Source organism: Pangasianodon hypophthalmus, chromosome 23 (assembly GCF_027358585.1).
Source record: "Pangasianodon hypophthalmus isolate fPanHyp1 chromosome 23, fPanHyp1.pri, whole genome shotgun sequence".
Taxonomy (NCBI): domain Eukaryota; kingdom Metazoa; phylum Chordata; class Actinopteri; order Siluriformes; family Pangasiidae; genus Pangasianodon; species Pangasianodon hypophthalmus.
Window position 1 is genome coordinate 17,335,051 of NC_069732.1, and position 22,853 is coordinate 17,357,903.

Below are 22,853 nucleotides of genomic sequence, written 5' to 3' on the forward strand. Positions count from 1 at the left end.
TTCTTTAGACATCACTCTGCCTCTATGGCCTTATTGAGACCATATAGCGTAATCTAAGGCAGTGTGAACCAATAAAAATATGGCGTGGGGGTGTGGTTTAGCGAGAACCTGTAGCGGGAGGGTGGCGTTTGGGGGACGAGCTACAGGATAATGAATAACGGGGCACACCCGAGCCCTGCCTCTCCCATAAATTACTAATGTGATCTCTATTTCTTCCTCTGTGTGTGTGTGTGTGTGTGTGTGTGTGTGTGTGTGTGGTCATGAGCAGAGCAAAGCATGAAGCAATGAGTACCCTATTATCCTGCCATGTTATCTGTGCTGAAAAGTTCTTTATGTTACGCTTGACATTGTTTCAGTAAGCTAGCATAGTCAAAACCGTCATGAAAAGAAAACTTAATACTTAATATTTGCTTTCTTCCCTGATCTTCACATGCAAAAGCATTCCCGTTAGTTTACAAAACTCTCAGTAGCATCTTATCTGAGTCTATATTATAGTTTCTTATTATAGATTTAACATGTAATCGCCATTGGAGAACCCATAGCTTTCATGAAATACAACACCCTACACACACACACACACACACACACACACACACACAATTTTTCTACCTAATTTAGTCTTGGCCTATTCCCACTCTCCAGGCAGATCTCCTCTAGCTTCTATGCATGTTCCCCTCCAGGTTCTCCGGTTTCCTCCCACCTCACAGAAACATGCCAGTAGATGCATTGCCTAAGATAAATTGTGTCCCTTTGTGTGTGTGTGTGTGTGTGTGTGTGTGTGTGTGTGTGTGTGTGTGTGGTTCTCTGCAATGGACTGTTCCATCCTGGGTGTTTTCCCTCCTCTTGCCCAGTGCTCCCAGGATAGGTTCCAGACGCACCATGACCCTGACCAGGATAAAGTACTTACTGAAGATGAATGAATGAATGAATGACTTCTAATTATTGTATAATCCTTTTATAAATTAGTAGATTTGATTTCAGAACTTGATTGCTATATAATTTAAACACGTACATACCTGTATATAATGTGTGCAGGGAACAGATCAGTATTAATCTGCACCTGTGACAGGTTAGTGGCTCACACACTTTAGAGGTCCACTGAATAACTAAGGGTTTTTATTTTCCAAAAAGGTTCTACTTGGAACCCGTTCTGACAGGGAAACCCTGTGCTGTAGGTTTCTATATACAGTAAAATCTTTAAGGGTTCCTTTTAAAGGGAAAGCCGGAGTGTGAATGCTAAGAATGCACTTATTCCCTTGAGGATGTAAGAATATCCTTGTTCCTGTTCTCACAACTCCTTCACTTCAACTCACAGTTACGTATTAGCAACAGCCACGTTCAGTCTTGATCACACGCCTCAAAGTCAAGGCCAGCGGGCCAAATACGGCCCACGTGAACGTCCAAAAAAAGTATTGAAACGACCTGAAGTACTCACTACTATACCTTTATATCTAAAAAATCTTGTATTCACTCTCCAACAACTTTTTTCCAACATCCCCACAACTAGTCAACTCATGAATGTATTAGTCTACCTAATAGAGTAACAAAAAGAAGTATATTAAATATTATCACCTATTAGTACATACAGTTGAACATTTTCTGTTCATTCTCTTTTCTTAGAATCATCCTGTTCTACTTTTAGGTTACTGATAATTGATAGAATACGTAATAAAACACGTAAAAAAAAAAAAAAGTAGCCTTACTTTATGGCCCTTCAAAGGCTCACTGAAATGATGATGTGGATCAGATTTTTACCCTCATTCACCTTCAGTAACTGCTTTATCCTGGTCAGAGTCACGGTGGATCCAGAGCTTATCCCGGGAACGCGGGACTCGATTATTAATGAATCCTTGAGGTTTTGGGTGCCATTGTGCAGACTTTTGAACGACTATATAAATTATCCCAAGTATTAAGGTAAACATGGTTTTTTTTCGGTATTTTCAGGAAGAGACCAACATTTTATTACCTCTGGTCAAGCAAAGTTTATGAAAAATGATATAAATAATTTATATCCAACGATGGTTGTGATTTTTGTCTTTTTACTAAATTCTGTTGAGGTTATGAGGAGATAAGTTACAGTATGCTCAATGTGCTAAGCTCTGTGTGTCTATATGAGTGCTGAGGACAAGTAAAAAGTACAAATGTTGCTATTATCTGTTTCAATGATGAGCTGTTATAAATTATAGATTAATATACTAAAATCATTTTTAACGTTAAATTCATTGATCTGGTTAAAGAAGAGATGATATCAGTGAATCACTGAATCTAAATTGTTACTAACTCAAACATCTTTGAGTAACAGGACGCAGTTAAAGTTACTTCTGGGTCTTTTATACATTTCCATAATTCTGTTTTTTATTTCATTTCGTTTCAAATAGAGATTTGAACTGAACTAGCGTGTTCATTGCAAAAGAGTCACGCTGCTTTAACACATCCTTTGTGACATAAGACAAAATAAGAAAACGTGAAATTGGCTTGTTTTAGCACGTTCTCTCTTGCGTGAATAATAAAAGTTTTCATTCCATTAATATCAAGGTAGTTTGCAATGAAAGCTGACACAGGCAAATGTTTACTTTTCTTTTTTTTTCTTTTTTTTTTTTTTTTTTTGCTAACTCTGCACATATCGTTATAGTAAACCTCAAAGAGTGTAATTCATGTACTAGAAAACAAAACAAAAAAAAAAACAGGTAGTGCCTTATTCTGCTTAGATATTGGAATGATGTATAGTTTCATTAGGAGAATATGTAAATAAGGAGAGAGAAAGTTTGAATGGTATTCCTAATATTATTTTCTTATCCATGGAAGCAGGGTGGATGAACAAATAATCGTGGTTGTTTTGTCTGTGCCTAATAAGCTACAACTATACAGTTGGCCCAAAAAAATCCTTATTAATTATGAATGAGAAATGAATATATGAATATATTTTCTTTATAAAATATGTCAAAGGAATTGTACTCCGTTTGAGACTGAGTGTTCAGCTGATGTCACCGACAGGGATGCTTGTCAGGAAAACGTCAAATCCATCACAAACGTCGCCACTGGCATCCGAGAGCATGTTTTATGCTAACCAGCACTGAAAAGCGTACATTTCAGACAGCGTTCTTCCATCATGTTCGACGTCGTGCTTTGGATTAGAACGGTACTAACATTACGATTGATTTTGTCTATTTGGTATGATGCGGCTTCAAGCGTTTTAAATATCACTGGAAAAGAATATAAATATTTCTCCTAGATCTTCAACATTCCATTGTAAGGCTTCATCTCCACCACAGGCCTAAAGAAGAAATACTACAGTTCAAAAAAACAACAGCAGTATACAGGATGCTGTGAGGCACTAAATAAGTCATGGACTTTTTTCTTTGGCTTTCTTGTAAAATATTTCATGAAGGAGGCTGCAAAGAGCTAGTCAAGAGCTGGAGTCTGCTGTATGAATTCATCAAAAACAAATCAATATAAATATTGAACTTTTGTGAGCTGGAGGAGTTCAGGGTTAAACAGAACGAACGCCGGTTTGCAATTACTCAAATAAGATGAACCTGCGGCTCCTGGAATCCAGCTGTTTGTATTCTCCGTATCACTTAATTTCATGTAATCTGTCTAGGAGCTGAGTTATTTTGACAGTATTTTATTGGACAGTGTCATAACCGCCACTTAGAAGAAACGGCTCGGTCTGATTGCCTATTCTTTCCCCTGACTCAGTATAAAGTGACATACATTGATTTGTGCCGCTCGGAACAAAAAAACGATGTGGCTTTGATACAGCGGTCCTGATGAGAGTGAAGCAGTCTCAGAGAGAGCTCGATGTCTCCGAGTCACACACTGCCAGACCGCCCACAGGGACACACACATGGAGGACAGCTTTGCATGTCTTTCATGCAATAGATCTCTTGTAAGCCATTATTCCTCTGAACGCAGGCTGTGCATACCTGAAAAGGGATTACAGAACTAAATTAAGGAGCGAAGAAGCTTTTAAATTGCAAAGCAGGCTTACTAATGAAAGACTGAAATGACTTTACACAGGGCTTGCACTTTGGAGACTTTGGCTGGTTTTCATGGTTCTCCTGTATGAAAAAGTTTTAGTTAATATTGTTAACTTAACGACGTGTGCTGGTTTGTTTGTGCGAATATATTTGTGCCTCACACTTTCAGAAAAAAACACTACAGCATTAAACTTGACCCTGATGCTACCCTTAAAGGTTTGTTCTTTGGTATGTTTCATATGAATATAATAGATCTTTAATACTAATTTAACGTACATCATTAGACTGTAAAGACCACTGACTTTGAGAGGCATACTACCTGCACTTTTTTCCAGATAAACAGAATCTATATAATTAATTTAAACACAACACACTCAGGCATTTTGTGTGGATGAAAGACACTAGTAGAAGTTTGTGCCACTAAATTCTACCCTTAACCAATCTTGCCTTATTAATAACATTGCCATAAAATATCTTTATGACAGTCCGACTGTAAACAGGGTTAGGGTTAGAATAGCATGTTAGCTGTAGAAGTAAAGTGACATCTTATAAAAATCAGATCTGTCTTTTTTATTTTGATGTCCTCCTGCAGTAGTAGATCATCTGTCACCTCAAAGTGTGCTCAAAGTGCAGCTAGCTGTCTACAAGCTTTCACACCAAGATGGGAAAATCCCAGTGCATGATCCTGATTGGTTAATCCTGTTTCGCACCAGGGCAGCTGACAGCCAATACAATATGATTAAACAAACTGTTTGTTTGATGTTTTGGGGTATTTAAATATGAAGGAATCATAATGTTGACTTTTTATGAACATCATCATAGCGCAGTTACTGCAGAAAACAATAACACATATGTATAATATCAGCTATGCTGTATGTGCGTTGTGATAAATAAGCATTTGATTTCAAACTGATGTAAAATATTTCAGGGGAATTCAAACCCATCCCAGGAAGAAGCAGCGGTACAGTTTAGCACATTTTTCTCACTTTCACTGGCACAAATAGACAATCCAAATCTGTGCAATGGGATCAGTACACTTCATAATGAAGGCTTTGAAACATGGGCTAAAAAGTCAGTCAACCTTTTTTGGTGCAGATGGCAGATAAGGGTTGATCCGAAGCAGACGGAGGCGATGCACCATTGTGTGTTCCTGCTCCACACACCTGACAGCATCCCAACCCAATTTCACTATAAAGCCTATGATTTAACTCAGGACTAACCGCAGCTTAGATTTGCATTATTATCCCCCCTTTTTATTACCATAAAAAGATACCAAACAAAGGGCTCTCGGAGAAGAGAAGAGATGGGATGAACGATTATAACGTGTTCAGAAATTAATCCCTTTTCAAGTTTCTCTTCCCCTCTTCCTTCCCCCCGCCCCTTTCCCCGCCCCTGTCCCTTGTTCACCGAGGCAGCAGAACAACAGCTCAGGCTCAGAGCTCACTCGCCTTCTCTCTTTCTTTTTTTTATTGTCTCCATTTTAAAAGACTGGCTTCATATATATTTATATACATTATATACCTTTATTATGTACACTGCAGCAAAAAATGTTTTCAGTTGATGTGTAGATCAAAGTGCAAATATACATACCATATTCATAAAGCTGTATGTTTTTAAAATTTGCAGGACTTTCTTTAATTATGACAAACATAATGTCATATCTTCTACATCATTCCCCCCCTCACACAGTGTTTTGATTGTAGTCTCACAACAATCTCGGTACTGAAAGAACAAGACAAAAAAGAATAATAAAAAAAAGAACATATGTGTGTGTGTGTGTGTGTGTGTGTATGATTAGCTTGAGCAGAGTCTTGGCAGAACTTTAGCAGCAGCGCCATATATCACCTTTCTTCTTACCTCCCCAGTGCTTTTGTCAGAAAAAAAACCCTGCTCGTGGCAGGAAACAGAGAAATATGAAATCAGAGAGTATGTACAGTGTGGCAACAAGGGGATCACCTTACATCTGAGCCTTTAAACCATGCGGGGATACAGCAGCTCGGAGACGAGTGATCGGGTGCGGGATTGTAAAGGGCAGCGCGGCAGTTACTCATTGAACCAATTGCTCTGTGTAACTATCCTGCGGCCATAGAATTCCCTCAGGCAATAAACACTCCAGCCCGGCCCACAGTATACACCCAGAGAGCGCTGCCTGGCTGCACGCAGGATTTTCTTCTCTTCTTCTCAAAGTGCTTCAACACAACCAAAGTGCTTCAGCGCTTACATGGTGATATGGTGCAGAAATTACCTCCCATATGCTTCCACAGGGCAGAGAATAAGACAGCATAATTGCTTTTAGAAACTCTAATACACCACTAATGCAGATATGCAATATTCTCCAGCATTTCCAGCTTACAGTAAGACCTGGTTAAAAAAACAAACAAAAAAAAACAATGCACTTAATCTGATAACTCGTTCTCTGCGCTCATTTGAATGTTGTTGTGATGCTGCTATGCAGACTCGCTGATCTTCCAATCATTATTTCCCTGAAGTGCACTGTGCATGTAATTTTTTGATCACGGCATAAACACGGCACATCTGTAAGTCAGATTCTCGCGAACAATCCCTAAATCATGCTTCCTCCCTCCTGGCTGGAAGAACACAGGACGCTGATGCTAGTACAGTCAGAATAATAGCTCCCAAGCTGTTTGCTAGACAAAAATAAAATACTTTTATGCTAAAAGTATTTCAGTACATACATTAAAATACTCCTCTATAATTCACACACTAGCCAGCTGAACGGTTTTTTTATGCTTGTGCTGTTAAAAGGCTGTTTGTAACTCACATTAGATCGAGTTCTGTGTCCTGTGGAAGCCTACGAAAGATAATTATCGTACTGTTTCTTTAGAAGCACACACTCCACTAAATAAATAAATAAATAAATAAATAAATAACAACAAAAGCATTTTGCTCTACAGAGTAAAATGTGAATTTTTTTTCTTCTTTTAAGCAACGATGCGGTACCTCAGCGGATGGCAAGCGAAGATGTGGAGTAGGGCTGCGTTTATTGATTCGCTGTCTGTATTGATTGTCTAAGTTGTCGAAGAGGAAGAAAATCAAAGCAATAACTACGGCGGAAAAGTGAGATGAAAGTTAATTGCAGTTGAAGGTTAAAACAACGTCAGGAATTTATGAAAAGCAGGAGATGGTAATGACACCCTGTTATCATAATCACGGCTGTGTTGGCAAACGACAATCACTTGTGGTCCTGATTAAAGAAAAAAAAAATCCCTCCTCAAACTGAACAAATTTCCAGCAACACTGCAAACAGCTGAATTGGATTTTTCTTTGTCTGGTATTTTGTTGGTATAAGTAAGCCTCCTGCAGCAGTCGTCCACAATGCCTTGATGGATTGAGTGTCTGAAATAAATAATTGATGGAAATAAATGAACCGCAAGCCAAAGAGAACTGTTAATGCTTATCTCATTTTCACAACCCTGAGGGCTCGATTTAAATGTCATAACACAAATGTAACTACAATATTTCTTAACTTACACAGGGCCAAGTTCCGCAAAAAAAATGCTGCGGAAATAGTATTAGCATATGTTATTTTATATCCTTCTATAGTATATGAATAAATCATTTTTCTCTGTGTAACGTTTTGCTCCGTCTGAACCCATGCAAGCCGTGCTGAATGCTTGTTTTTGCTGCTTATGATGACGTTGATTTCTACTTAATTAAAAGAAATGTATCACATTTTGCCTCACATTAGCATGGTCAGTGTTATTAAAATACCAATTTAATAACTTCCTTCAGTAAGTCAGTAACCTAGTACTAAGTGTGTAGTACTTAATTCATGACTATAAGAACTGAATATCAATGTTAGAGCATCTGGAATTGTGCAAAAGGGTGTCTTTCATTGCAGATGTGATCAAGTACGTTTATCAGCATGGCTTCAGGTAAATTAGGTAATCTGAATTATGAATAATAATAATAATAATAATAATAATAATAGTAATAATAATGTAAAAGTGGCTAGTGGTTAGCACGTTTGCCTCGCTCCTCTGGGGTTGGGGGTTCGATTCCCAACTCCACCCCGTGTGTGCGGAGTTTGCATGTTCTCCCTGTACTTCAGGGGTTTCCTCCGGGTACTCCGGCTTCCTCCCCCGGTCCAAAGACATGCGTCGTAGGCTGATTGGCATCTCTAAATTGTCTGCAGTGTGAGTGTGTGTGTGCGATTGGCTTGGCACTCTGTCCAGGGTGTCCCTCACTTTGTGCCCCGAGTCCCCTGGGATCGGCTCCAGGCTCCCCGCGACCCTGTGTAGGATAAGCGGTACGAAAAATGGATGGATAAACAATTCCAGTTCCCATAGTGCAGTTGTTAAACCTTAACTGAGATTTATACGAACAGCATGAAAAGTGTCAGCACCTGAGCAAGTACATTTGCATCCAGTGTTACATGCATTGAAATCAAACCCTACAATTTCAACCCTGAACCCATATCTGCACTGGAACGGAACAGAATTCACTGAGAAACGAGTGAAGATTTTAACAATAACAATGTTGCCGAGGCCTGTCTTGTAATAACCAATTTATCTTTAACGTCAAGATTTTCACACAGCAGATGTTTGGTAACACCCTCCTGCCCAGTCCGTCTGTGTTGTCGCTACACTCGATCACGCCTCCTTTTGCGTCTACACCGTGGACCAAATAGTAAGGAGTAAGGTTGCTTTAAGGCTGGTTATGAAGCATATGTGTGCCTCTTTGACGTTTTCCTGATTAATCCCATGCATGACAATGATTCATCGTGTAATGGTGCTCAAATCAGCTGTTCTTATGCTGTTGACAAGAGAATTAGCCAGTTAACTTATAGAAGACATTACTACTACCTACTGAAGGTATCCCACAGTGCTGTGTACTGCTTCACATTAAAGATTATGTCATTGTGGTAAAGAATGCTAATTCATGTTATGGTAATTCAAACCATTCTCACTCCCAGTGCGAGTCTTGAGTAAGCATGGGCAGAAGCTCTTAGCATCACTCTATACACTTTTATACCGTCACTATTTTGACTCACTCATTAATCCTGTTGTTATCAATGAAAGCCCACTTGCGTCATCTCTCAGACGCAAAAGGCAAACACATTTACCGCCTTTGTAGTTGTTAATGTGAGACTGGGTGTATTATGAGAGTGTGATTAATTAATTATCTGTTAATTAAGACTGATTTGAATCAATTTCAACAAGAATAAAGTCCATATTAAATTAGTAGATGTTAATGCTATCCAACATGTGGATAGTGAAAACACCCCAAAAATAAATACAAGTCTGACAAAATAAACTGAGAGTCTGAAAGTCTGAGACTGCTAAAGAAAATGCTTCTATTGTGCAAACGTTTTAATTACAAAAGATATTATCAGTAATAACCTGAGTTAAAAGTAACATTCATAGAATATTTACTTGATGATTTTGAAAATGTCTTAGTATTTGGTATGTCTCCCTGTTTTGCTTTAACGATAGTGTACACTCGATCTGGCATGGACTCCACAAGTTTGTGTAAAAGCTGATGATTCACGTTTGATCAAATCCATAGGAGTGTCGTCTGAACATGTTCTTCAGTGAAAGAGATCAATTTCACGGAACATCTTTGCTTTAGTAGAAATAAGTTACGAATCTCATAATGTCACAGATGTGCAGCATCTTGAATACTGAATATTTAGAATTTTGAACATTTCCTTTTTTTTGTTTCGATTATTTCTTTAAAAACTTCCAGTTATAATGTGGTCTCAGACTTTTCCTACTGTAGGAAGGTCCTAGAATTTCATTTAGCTACAGGAGACTGTTTTAGGCAGTCAAGCGTTTTGATCGGCCAACATTACAGCGCGCCAAAAAAATATGATGAGGAGACTTCCACGAACAAGTAATGAACCGTTTACTGATAAATATGATAAGTTAAATATTATGACCATATGCAGATAGGTCTAGCACTGAAGAACAATGCGAATAGAAAATCACCAAATTGTTATCCTTTATTATGGACTGTGTCTTGTTCTTTCATTCACCTTCTGTGCAGCAGACCTTTGAAACACAAAGTTCATCCTCAAAGCCAGTGCATGCATTTGCCTTTCGTGCTGGAGAGCTGAAGTAAATGGGCTTTAAATAGGATTACCGAGTGTGTCAAATTAGTCGAGCCAAAGGCGCCTTTCGGCATGCGTGCAGTGACGCTACAGGCTTCTGCCCATGTTTCAATATTTGGCGCGTTGGGAGTGAGAATGAGTTGAGAAAATACCTAAATCCAGTTAAACAAAAAACACAAAAATGATGCTTGTTTGTTCAAATTGATGTAGATGCTGAATATTCAGTGTAAAAATACAGATGCTTGTGCAGTTTTGTGGAATAAATCTGAACCTATGGTCACAGACTTGAAGTAGATTACGTCAAAAAAGAAAAAAAAACCTGTATTAATAACTTGCTTTGATTCTGAACAACTAAGTCTAAATGTCAAGACTGGACGAAATGATTTGCTAGAGACCCTTCAGCAGGTATAGGTAACATGTGACATGATCTAAACAAACAAATAAAAACAGACCGATAAATCCATATGGCTGAGGGGGTAAGGACACTTAACTCATTGCATGCATCGTCATAGTAGACATGATTTTAGAGCAACTTTGTGTTCAAAAACAAAATGAATAAAAGCATGTTCTTTTCACAAATATAAATATATTTATGTACTGTATAATATATATACAACAAATTGCCACCATGAAGACCATTGGCTTTTTGGGGAATGGATTAAAGAGCAAATCGGTAAAATCTTTGCTCTAAATACAGACAGCTATTACTGATTGGTTGTGCTGAAGCACTGTTTAAGGAGGATGAAGAATGTTGGTGTTTTTTCGCGGTGGTGGGGTTTAAGCTGGTGGAGCGGCGGTGCGCCAGTCTGTCAGTCCCGTGGGCCGGGGGAGTCACCTCCATCCTCCATCTCCCACTGGAAATTCTGCCCTGTCATTTGGTAGAACATATTATTAAAGGGCTTGTAGAACTTGTGCAGTCTGCGGATGACATCCGGCTCTATTTTGGGGTGTGTCCTGCCCTTGGACTTGCCAAGGCACCGCGGGGTGCTGCTGTCCTCAGGCTTCTTCAGGCAGGGGAAGCCTTTGGTCTTGTTGAAGTAGAAGTGCTTGTCGGTGACGATGCGCTTGAGACCCAGGAAGTCCTGCACCTTGGTCATTTCGCCGGCGGGATCCGTGATGAGCCGCTCACCGCTCACAAAGTGCATCTGTGACAGGGGAAAGTACTGGAGCCAGTTTTCTAGATGCAGCGCGTAGATGCCGATGCGCAGTGCGCTCCATGAGGCGTCGATTAGGCCCAGTGTCCGGTTCTTGAAAGCGAGGACCTCGAACGTGGGGATCTCGGGCCGTTTGGACAGCGTCTGTGTGTAGTCTGAAATGGCTCGTGTCACTGGGTTGCGCACCACTATGATCAGTTTGATGTCCTTCGCCATTGTGTGGATGCGCTTTGGAGCACTGTTCGTCACAAAATAGCTGGGCGTTTTCTCCATGGTGATCTGGCCCTCCAGCGTCGAAGGCATTAAGTCCCTGAAATGCAAGCAGACCAAAAATTAGTAGAATAATATTTCATCTGGAAAGGAGTAGATGTGAAACAGGTTGCATGTGTATGGTACTGAAGACAACACCCAATGATAGGAGAGGTGCAAAATCAGTACAAAGTAGATTACAGGGGGGGAAAAAAAACGACTATACATACAGCAAAAATGTACAGCTAATTACATTACATCAAAAGAATGAAAATGATACACAGAGTAAACATGCATGCTCACTGCTTAATCTGCATTAGGAGCTGTTTCGGTGCTTTAATAAATAAAAGAGTTCGCTGCATAACATTAATGCTTTCTGGCCTGGGGGATTGTTTTGTTTTACATCTTTCCCGTGAGCTCAGCAGTCCTCCTCGTCTCTTTCAGACACACCCCAGTCTCCTCTGTCAACTCTATAGTCTTCCCTGTCCTCCTCCCTTTAAGCTTAAGAGCGCTTCAGCGCAGAGGGAAACGGTGATTAATTATGACGTTCCCTCGGATCATTTGTAGCAGAGGAGAAATGTCTCTGCCTACAGAGATTTATCGGGAGGGATAGTGGGGAGCAATTTGCCACTGCTGCAAATATTATGTTCAACTTTGTCCTGGGGACTTGGTTGAAAGATGAATCAAGGCACAGGCACAAGTCATTCATGAGTATAAAACAGGAAAGAAGAAACCAGTGGTTTCTCAGTAAGTCTGCCTTCCAAGAAATGAGATGTAATCTACGTTCTGTGAGCAATTTACAGATTGCATTTAGAAAACTCCTCACTCGTGCTGCATCGTTGTAAGGTTTTCTTTTACTGCACTTTTATATGTCAACGCACAAAGTGTGTAGTTGTAGTATAGCTGGGCATCCATTGTGTCTGTTGGATCAAAATCAATATTTCAGTTCACGGTTTGCTTCTTATGTAACAATACCTACACGTTACTTGGGCTTGCGCAATATTGATTTGTCCTTGATCGTGATTTTCTATTTTAAAATAACTTGATAAATGATTTAATCATCCAGAAACTTTAGGCCAAAAAGACAGCAAAATGATCATTTCCACCATTTCAGGTTTAAGGAAAGGAGGGGAGGGTGTAACAGTATTAGCTGAGATTATTAAGAGATTCTGCAGTAATATGCATTAAACAGTTAAAAAAAAACCCAAAAAACACCACATTTCAATGTAATCTCTTTAGAAATCGGTTGTCTGATGTCCACATGGCCGACGTTTTCTCTCTCTTGATGCTGCTCAGAGTGTTGGGCAGGAGAGCACTAGTCAAAAGAAAACAACAACAGCGTATTTAATCACCTTCTAATTATCATCACAGCTAACATTGTTTCTAAAGTGTTATATCTGAGGTCTATTTAATCTGTCTGAGTCAAAATCTTCATCCATTTTTTCTCTTTTGGATAAATTTTTGGCCAAAATGTTCCAGTGACATCCCTAATAAATATATAAATAAATAACTATAATAAACTGATGCTAAATATATACTAGTCTAATGCTAACTAAGTTGAACATACACTGACAGATTTTATTTCACATTAACTCAAAATATTCTCCAATAATCGAGAGCGTGTGTGATGGAAGAAGTGGGCGGGGCTTCCAGGAATCAATGTCTGGTAATATCGGAGAGTTCAAACCACCCGCGCAGATCATTCCAGATTCACATGTCAATCGGCTCATCTCTTATTTTATTCAGGAGATAAAATCTGGCGTACATTCGAGCGGTAACTCGTATAAGCGTACTCTGCTGTTTTTGCGGAGCTCCTACACAAGATGTGTAACAGTGCCAGGTCTGGTAATATAACATAATCTGCAGTAAACGTCACCGGATACCGTGACAACGTAATATCGTTTAGGGACGATAATATCGTTATATCAGACAAGCCTATGTACGCATAACTTTTCGTTTTCGCTGCTATAAGACTATAAGAGCTTTACATGCAAGATGACTTGTAAAGCTTTCACTCACTCTCTCATGTCTTTCTCTTTATAAATGCTATGACTGTACTGACTTAATCATTCTAATTTAACATGTTTTTTTGTGTTAAAGCCCCAGATGCTTGAAAATGAACCCAGTATAATTAATCTATTACTGGTACAAGTTATATAACTATATTTGCTTAAAAAAGGGATGATTTTTTTAATCATGCAGAAAACACCTCACCTCTACCTTCTTTTTTTGATACCGTGCTATTTACAGTATGTCAGTCACAGGTTTTTGCATTAAAAATATTTTGATATTAGTATAAGAATGAAATATATATACTAAAAAAACAGTGTCTTGGTTTTATAGGTCTAATTTTTGATTATGACAGTTGCTTGCATGAAGCTAAAATGGCAGTCAATTATTCGCATGCGGAACACATTTTAATATGGACCCCTAAATGAAACACATTAAATGGTGAACTCACACACACACACACACACACACACACAACCCTCTCAGCACATACAGACACTCACTTACAAGCTGCTTTGTAATTTCATTTCTGCACCAGCGTTGCACTCTTGGTGCGTTATTTCCCAATGGATTATTTCTGGCTGTACATGGTATTGAGCGATGGCCGTTTGGGATATAATGGGATATAAAACATATCTCTAGCTTGCATGGCACCTACGAGCTGTATTAGTTTTCATTATGCACCATCAGTAACCCCTTCTTCCTCAGCATGCTTATGAACGGCTACAGTTTTTTCCCCTCCCTCCTTTCAAGGTCTTCAGGAGTTGACTATTTAAATTCAAGCACAAACAAATGTGAGAAACAACATTGAGAGAAATCTTGATGCCTACAAAAAGGCCATGACAAATCACCTTAGTGGAAAGCCACACCCATCTTCAACACAGCGCCAAGTTGTCTTAATATTGCGGTCATGCTTCTCCGGATGGTGCGGCAGGACATGCGACTTGTGCTCAAGGTAACCCTTTTCATTTAAGATGGGCCCATTACCAGCCTTTTGTCCTCATCAAGCCTCAGCACAACTCATTATACGTGTAATTGCGGAAATATGGAGATTACGGAGGCCCGATACCTTCATTTGTGATCGAGGTCGAACTCATTTGGATTGGGAGAGAATCAGTCATGGATGATGTACATTGAAAATGTCAAGCAGGACGGGGAGGTGGAACGGCAAACACAATGCTGATAAACAAGCTGATTTACCTACGCCTCTCCCGGCCGTGCACTCAGCCAGAACAGAAAGAACCCTGAAACGTAAAAGCACCCAGGCATGGGTCGTTCAGGTGGGCAGATAAATAAAGCATGCGGCACTGGAAAAGGCACTTCTCACCATCTGCTGTTTACCTACTCAGACAAATCGCATAACATCCTGTGGCCTTTTGTTCTATAGACCTTGCCATGCTTGTGTAACACCTGGATATGACACTTAAGCACAATAAACGATTGTGTTTCACATGGCCTGGTGTGTTATACAACACTTATTTTTAGCCCTAATAACAAACACAAGTACAAAGAGCAATTGTCACCTAAAAGTCATATTTCAGAGCCAGTAACAGCCTAAATTAGCAAGTTCCTGAGAAAGTTTTAGATGTACTCGCTATATTGCTATAAAACTAGTAGTACAGCTATGCAAAAGAATTAAAATAATCTTCACTTGCTTTAGAAGGACATTCAAAAATGGCTTTGCTCTTAGTGCTTTGAAGTTAAAAGCAATTTAATGGCCACTCACAGTGAGCTACGAACAGAACGGCGAAAGATCTTCAGAATCACTTTACTCTGGTTTACTCATTTCTCTAAATAAACCCATTCCCTACTTACTATGAAGAGCCGTTTATTGAAATCTGGCAAAACATGTACCTTTAGATCCAGCGAACACAAAGCTAAACACATAGAGCAGAGAGTCATTTGCTGTACAGACATGGCAATTGAATTGCAATTTTGAGGCTGCAGCATTAAAAAAAGACAAGAGACTTTTTATTAAGCAGTGAATATAGCTTCTTTTTTAAAGCGTCATAAAAACGACACTGTTCCATATCACAAATTCGTGTATTATTAGTGCTGGTATATCAACGTGGACATCCTCTCAGAGCATTGCTCCTAAAGTAGGTTCTCTGAGAAGGGAAGGAAGTACAATGTTTTAAACATTTCACAGCATTTCTATTTGTTATGCTTAGAGATGCCCAGTATCGGTATCGAGCCAATACCAGCGATAAATGGAGGATCAGAGGATCAAATTTATTTTTGGAGCTGGAAATGTGACTGTTTTTTTCTTTTGTTAGGATAGATTTTATTATATTTGTGCCATTTGTGCTTTATACTTTATTATATGTATTATATTTAAAGTAAGTGCTTTTTGTATGAAAGTGAAGTGCTTCGGTTAAAAAAAAAAACATTTGAAAGAAAACAATATCAGATGGGTATCGATATGGCGTCTACAGGTTGAACATATTGGCGTATAATGTATCTGTCTTTAAAGGGCAAAATTTAGGTCTTACATTAGTTTTGGTGCCTTTATGTTAACATCCTTATATATGCATCCTGAAAACTCTTTAACTCTTCTTTATACATCAATTTGAAAGGACGAGCAGGGCTTCAAGAGTGCTTATATTTCCTATAACCTCACTGGGATGTTTGATGTCTCATTTTACAGGAAGCACCCTAAACAGGAATGTACAAATCAATGTGAGCTAGCTAGCCAACTAGCCAGCTAGCCGAGGTGCTATAAAGTGAGTGCAGCTTCTTCTGGATCTATTTTGAAACAGCGGATCAAAAATAAACAGAACATTTGGCCATATTGTGTCTGAAATGTCACTCGATGTTAATTCTTATTTATAGTTATATAACTGTTGTATAAAAGCAATAGCGCACGCGTAAGAGTGCGGTTACAGTTTACTGAATATCAGCACGCTGTGATTAGCTACAGCCGATTCACAACCGTGCTGATATTCAGTATAACTGCACTCGAGCTCGTGCGATATTCTTAAAACATACAGGTTTTCACACTTATAAAAGGTTCCAGGTAGAAACCCTTTAGAGAGCTAGAACTGTTAACTATCCTTGAAGAACCTTTTTTTTATATAAGAAACATAAGAAACAAAAATAAGAAGCAATATATGCACAAATCGAAAGCTCTAGACTTAAGCTCTTGACTGAACCCTGTTTAGATAAAACTGGTGAAAATGTTTTTTTGTGTGTGTGTGTTATAATAAAGCTAAATGGATGGCAGAGACAGATGCTATGTTTATGAGCAGATTATAGTATTTTTTTTATTTCATTTATGTGCTCTACAGAGTTCATTGGATGAAAGGCATCTAAAATCATTGTATATTTGCAAAATCCTTTACATGTATCAGCTGGAGGCCCTTTTTTATAAGACTGTAAAACCTTGGAAAATATTTCTTTTTGACAATTGATACGGAATAAGAACCTGTCATACAGACTCAATGGCCTCAGTCTGAGAGAAGTGCTAAAGGTATTGTGAATATAGTTATATGGACAGAGAGAGAAAGAGAGAGAGAGATTTAAATGCCGCTGCTTCCTCCCAGCATCAAGTAAGCCCATTATGTTGGTGCTGAACTGTTTGCTTCAGTAGGAGGGTTAAGAAAAGGAACTGACAGCTGGTCCTGATCAAACCCCCTTTTCTCTGCTCCTCTCCCGCGATCCCCCAGAAGACCGTTCAACTTCCAACAGTGCTGCAGCCTGACACTTTTTCTAACACCACCATCAAGCTGCAACGCTCAAATTAAATATTTATTTGCCTCTTGGACGTGGAAGATGATGAAATAAAACAGAGGGGGAGAAACTTTATGGATCTTTGGAAGATCACCATAAACCTGATTATTGCTCTATGAAACCACCTTCTATATAACCTTGTAAATTAGCTTGTTTTTCTTTCCAGCATGTTAAAAACGACGAGGACACAGGCGCTGAGATCCACCTCTGGCTACGACGCAGTGAAACGGAGATAAACAAGGAGAAATCTCGCTTGTTTTATCATTTGTGCAGACTGGACAACAGCAAACACCCACTCATTTGAATATTTATACATTTACTTTGCAGTGTTTCACCCTCGTGTTGTTTACATCCCCCTGGATGAGCTGCTGAGAGTGCTTGAGGCCACACACATACAATTTGCTCACAACAGCCCTTGATAATCTATGATTACAAACACAAGTAGATGTGTGGTGTGCAACTGCAGAGTACAGCAACAAAGTGATCAGTTTGTGTTTTCAATGTCACTGCAGAAAATTTACTGGCATTGCAAAATGCAAAAAAAAAGAAAAAGAAAAAAAAAAAAAACACTGGAATTGGCAGTCACACCTGGGTACATCTGAGGCTAAGGCTATACCATTTATATCCAGAAAATCGTGCACACCTGGTTCACTTAAGCAGAACCGATTAATTTGACATATTGGATGTGATAGGTTTTATAGCGTGAGAGGGGAAAAAAAAAAAACATGGACGAGTGCTCATCCTGCTGCTCAGGGAGGGTTGACTGGTGGCCACGCACATTAACTCTCCAGCTTCTTTATGCAGGCCTTGGTGTGAGTAACAGCGATGAAGGGCGTCCATTAGCACAGAGGAAAGTGTGTAGGCACAGGCGCTAAATCCTGCTCAATCAGAGAGCATATGGCATGCATCGCCATAAAAACGCTTCAAAAGACTGACATCAAACGAGATGTATCATCCGCGCTCAGACACCAGTGCATGGAGCATGAAACATATCTATAGCGTAACAAGACCATGCTATTTACAGTATCAACCAATTATGCCTTTAAATCAAGTGTGGTGTGTTTGGAATGTATATCGTGTTTGGAGTGTGCGCCATAAAACACAAGCCCATGGGCATTTTATTGCGAGCAATCTAAACAACTTTTTTATTCTGCAATATGTGCAATACAGTGAAACACTAGGATTGCACATTCAAGTGAACTACATGTAAGTAACCACACACAAGTTGTCCCTAAGTGCTCAGTTACCACAGAATAATACCATACTGCCACTTTTCTTGCACTGGTTGATGAGCTGTGATCCTCTGGAGCCCCACAATGCTTTTAGGCCCACATCCTCTCTGCTCGGCCCTGAGACTTGCTTAAGTCAGCATCACAAGTCCCTATTTGTCCACAGCACTTTCCTATAATAGCTTGGCACAAACTAGCATTCGGGGCAGCTGAGGTTTCATTTACTCCGTGCCTTTACAAAAAAAAACATAGCAAAAGGAGCATAAACAACAATATCAATAAAAAAAGTGCATTTGAACCATCTCTGTCTCTGTGCAGCAGTCATCAATAGAGCAAAAGCGATGCACTACTTCCTTTCCCGCTTAATTTCCTGTTGATGGATTTACAACGTAATCGTGCATGCAAAACTGACATTTTGTAAAAATTGAACTTGTCTAGTCTTTGTTTTTGGTTTCCTGTCAAATGGATATATGACTCAATCAATTCCTCCATCTGTAAGTGAAGCAGTGGCTAGGAGAGACCTCCTGAGGCTTTGTGCTACTTTTTCCCTTGCATGGATCGCGTCAGTAAACTTATAGACGAGCTGGAACATTTCTGTTTAAGAGCAGGTTTTAGCGGGGGATATCAACACGATTGATTTTTTTATTCAGGTCTTCTTAGAGTCAGGCCACTGGAGCAGACTTCACTTCTGAAATGACTCGGTAGAAATGGCTGCTGGCCGGTGCCTCTCCCCTTTCTGTTCATTGATTACTCCCTCGCGTGGAGTCGCAGTGAATCACTCACAACTTCACTCCCACCTCAGAGCGAACAGTGTCAATAGCTCAACTCTATCACTGAGTCATATGCGAGGAACGTTCATGCCTGCAGAATCTAAAATAGTTAAGCATTTTAGCGGTGATATTTATTATACTGTACCTTACAGCTTCGATTGTACGGATGAAGACACATTCCAAATGAACAGTTTTGAAGAAAAAAAAATGTAACATTCACAATGAAACTATGTCTGTTAACAGAATTAGACTTTTCTTGCCTTGTTTTCTCAAACAAGGCAAATTAGTACAACTTAGAAGGTACTGAGTCAGCATACAGTGTAATTACACTTCAACAAATAGCATCTCATCAAGTGAAAATATCTTAAATACATTTATCTATTTCATATTGTACGATTAAATCTATCTCTGTCTCTATTAAACCTAATTCTGTTTCAAGCTGTAAATTTTCTATAATTTTGCTTCTTTCCATAAAGACAATAAATGAGTAAAATTGGCACAATTATCAGCCAAAAGAACAAGATCATTTCAAGCTTGAAATTAGTAAAATATATCTAGGAATAGGTTTAATAATCTTTATTAAATTTGGTTGTATATATACTGTAATTGGTAATCTTTAATATGATTTTTTTTCTATTAAAGATTACAATGGGGTCTTTTGATCCTTTTCTCCACACTTTCTTTATTTTTTTGGCGCCGACTTCCCACTTTTTGTGTCATCCTCCATCAAATGCTTACGTATGAGGGCCAGACAGCACAAAAACCGCAGGCTTGTACTGCAGGTTCATACACAACACGCACGGTGATGTGTGTGGGTTACAGACCAACCGCACCTGAAAATGGATATAAATATATCTTAATATATCTGCTCCTATAAGTGTGACAGTAGCTATTTAAATGTTACGATTTGTGAGTACAGTTAATCATGAGCAGCGGGTCAGTCAGTTTTTAGTGCTGCTGTAAAAAAAAAAAAAAAAACAGGAGCTGGACTGAATTTTAAAAATCACATCATAGGGTAGCAGATATTTATTTAGCATTAATTCACTGGGCAAATTTTTCATCTGCAAATTACACTATATGGCCAAAAATATGTGCACCTCTGACCCTACACCCATATGTAGTTCTTCCTCAAACTGTTACCACAAAGTTGGAGGCACACAATTGTATAGAACGTCTCCGTATTCTGTAGCTTTACAGTTTCCCTTCACTAGAACTAAGAGGCCCAAACCTGTTCCAGCATGACAATGCCCCTGTGCACAAAGCGAGACATGGTTTGAGAAGGTTGGAGTGGAAGAACTCGAGTGTCCTGCACAGAGCCCTGACATTAACCCCACTGAACACCTTTGGGATGAACTGGAACACCGACTGAACCCCAGACCTCCTCGACATCCCAACATCAGCGCCTGATCTCACTAATGCTCTTGTAGCTGAATGAACACAAATCCCCACAGCCACGCTCCAACATCTAGTGGAAAGCTTCCCAGAAGAGTGGAGCTCATTATAACAGCAAAGGGGAATAAATCTGGAATGGGAAGTTCAACAAGCACATATGAGTGTGATGGTCAGGGGTGCACATACTTTTGTCCATATAGTGTCTATAGCCTCTGTGCAAAGTGCTTCAATTAAAAAACAAACAAACAATATAGAAAGTCAGATTGAACAGGTCACCTGTTTTTACATAATTATAGATGATTAATTGAATATGCAAACACTAATAAGGAGAATGTCAGTGAAGATGAAAAATGCCTCCCAACTAATCCATCAAACAAAACACACCAGTCACTCCTTCTCAATGTGCAGACTCCTGATATGTTTTAACAGCAAAGAACATTAAGGCATGAGAAATGGAGTCAGCACTCAGAACTCAGATTTGAAATATCAGGGTGTCTCTGTACCACTTTTGCGTGCTGACACTGACAGTGTGTGAGCCAGTCAGTGTCTTACACACACTCACACACTAATACATAGACATGTTGCCCTGATACAGTGTTGTACTCTATTCTCAGTTTGATAGAAGCGAAGATCTCCACAATCCAGTGTCAGAGACAGACTTAAGGACAATGCGACATGTTTCGAAGACAGTAAAGTGATAGCCTTTCATCACAAAAATAACCTGTGGTTTTCTTCTCGGTGAGAAATATTATTTTTTTGATAGTAATTACACAGCGCCTCTTCACTGTGTCATTTTTGATTTTCCAAAACAACTATTACACAGGTCACTAAAAGCTCGATTATGGCAGTGTTAGTCACCGCTGAGATGCGGCCATGTGGCTCTGTTCATTTCAGAACATCTGCCCTGATGGAAATAGACCGGTAAGAATGTTATAATCATGCACCGAGGGGCCTAAGCTGCTCCATTAAGGTCTAAGCCGACCTAATACTGAAACCTCCGCTAATCCAAATTGTGCATTTGCTGGCACAGAAGAAAACCCTGCGTCAAATGTATTATGGTGAAACTATGTACAATCTGTGTGTTAACCACGTTCATGGCATAGCACATTCAATTTAGTTTTCATGAAGTTCATTGCAGGATTTAAAAAAAAAATTCTAAAGAGTTGGAGTCTAAATAGTAGTCTGGATTTCATAAAGAAATGTCATTTATGAGTTGCACGGAGAGGAATGTGATTAGTTTTAGGCTGCACTGCCAAGCAACGGTGCTCAAAAGCACCCAACAGCCAGCTTTTTAATCCTGGCACATGTTCATCCCCACTGGATGTTCGTCCCTCACATATTCAACAGCAAAGCCATCAAAAAACGATTGACTAAAATAGGGAGTGCCAGTTATATCCTGATAAAATTGCTCCTGGTTAGTTTAGCATTTCTGAGCTCAGGGGTTTGAAGTCTGGAGCTTCAATTAAAGTCTTCCTATCAAGTCTTCCCAGTTTATTTGAAGTCAACTTCCTTCCACAAAGGACAGTGTTGATTCTGGTGGCAATCTGCGTCCAGCTTTTAATTAAAATATGTCAGCACTAACCCCGAGCTCAGGACGCGCTCGTGATCATTTCAAGCCACTCATATTTTATAGAATCTACAGCAACCTATGGAGAATAACTACAATTTACTCTCTGGGACCCTTTTACAAATGTACATCATTAATCTGCATCTTGTGAGACTTTTTGAGAGTTTTTTCTTTTCTCAAAGTAATCATGGGCATAGGGAGTGTTGTAGGAGAGTGAGTTATGCTAAGTTAAGATATTAGTACAATCTTAACAGCAGTGCATCATGGTACAGAAACTCTAATGGTGTACAGTGAAGTCTTGAGACATGACCCTTGTGTCTCAGCAGTAGAGAAACATGAATAACAGCAATGTCACAGCAAGAGCCTTTAAGAGGTACGGGCGTTAGTAGTCTTTTCTAAAACGTCTGAAACGTCTCTGTCCACACAGGAAAGCTGGTGTAGGACTAACGTGTTCTCTTTCACTATGAAGATGAAAGTTGCATTACATACAAGAGCAATATCCGTATAAACTAAGCCATTCATATAATCGAATATATTCCAAGTAGACCTGAGCGATGTAATCGGATATCCCCGATGACTGACACGTAACCCAATGCTGATGATTGACAGGCGATAATCAATCAATGCTGCACGGAGGAAATAGAATTAACAGAGATCTTAGCATTTTTTGCATGGAAAAGCGCTGCCTGAAGCATGTTTT

General features: G+C 39.3%; 1 protein-coding gene across 1 annotated transcript in view; it reads right to left on the reverse strand.

Annotated features, from left to right (window-relative positions):
* Positions 1–5,409: 5,409 nt before the first annotated feature.
* The window catches only part of hs3st4 (heparan sulfate (glucosamine) 3-O-sulfotransferase 4), a 107,122-nt gene continuing 89,678 nt past the window's right edge, over positions 5,410–22,853 (reverse strand). Inside the window, exon 2 of the mRNA XM_026929451.3 lies at positions 5,410–11,517. Coding sequence (XP_026785252.2) covers positions 10,863–11,517 — 655 coding nt within the window. The 3' untranslated portion in view covers positions 5,410–10,862. The remainder of the gene's footprint in view (positions 11,518–22,853) is intronic.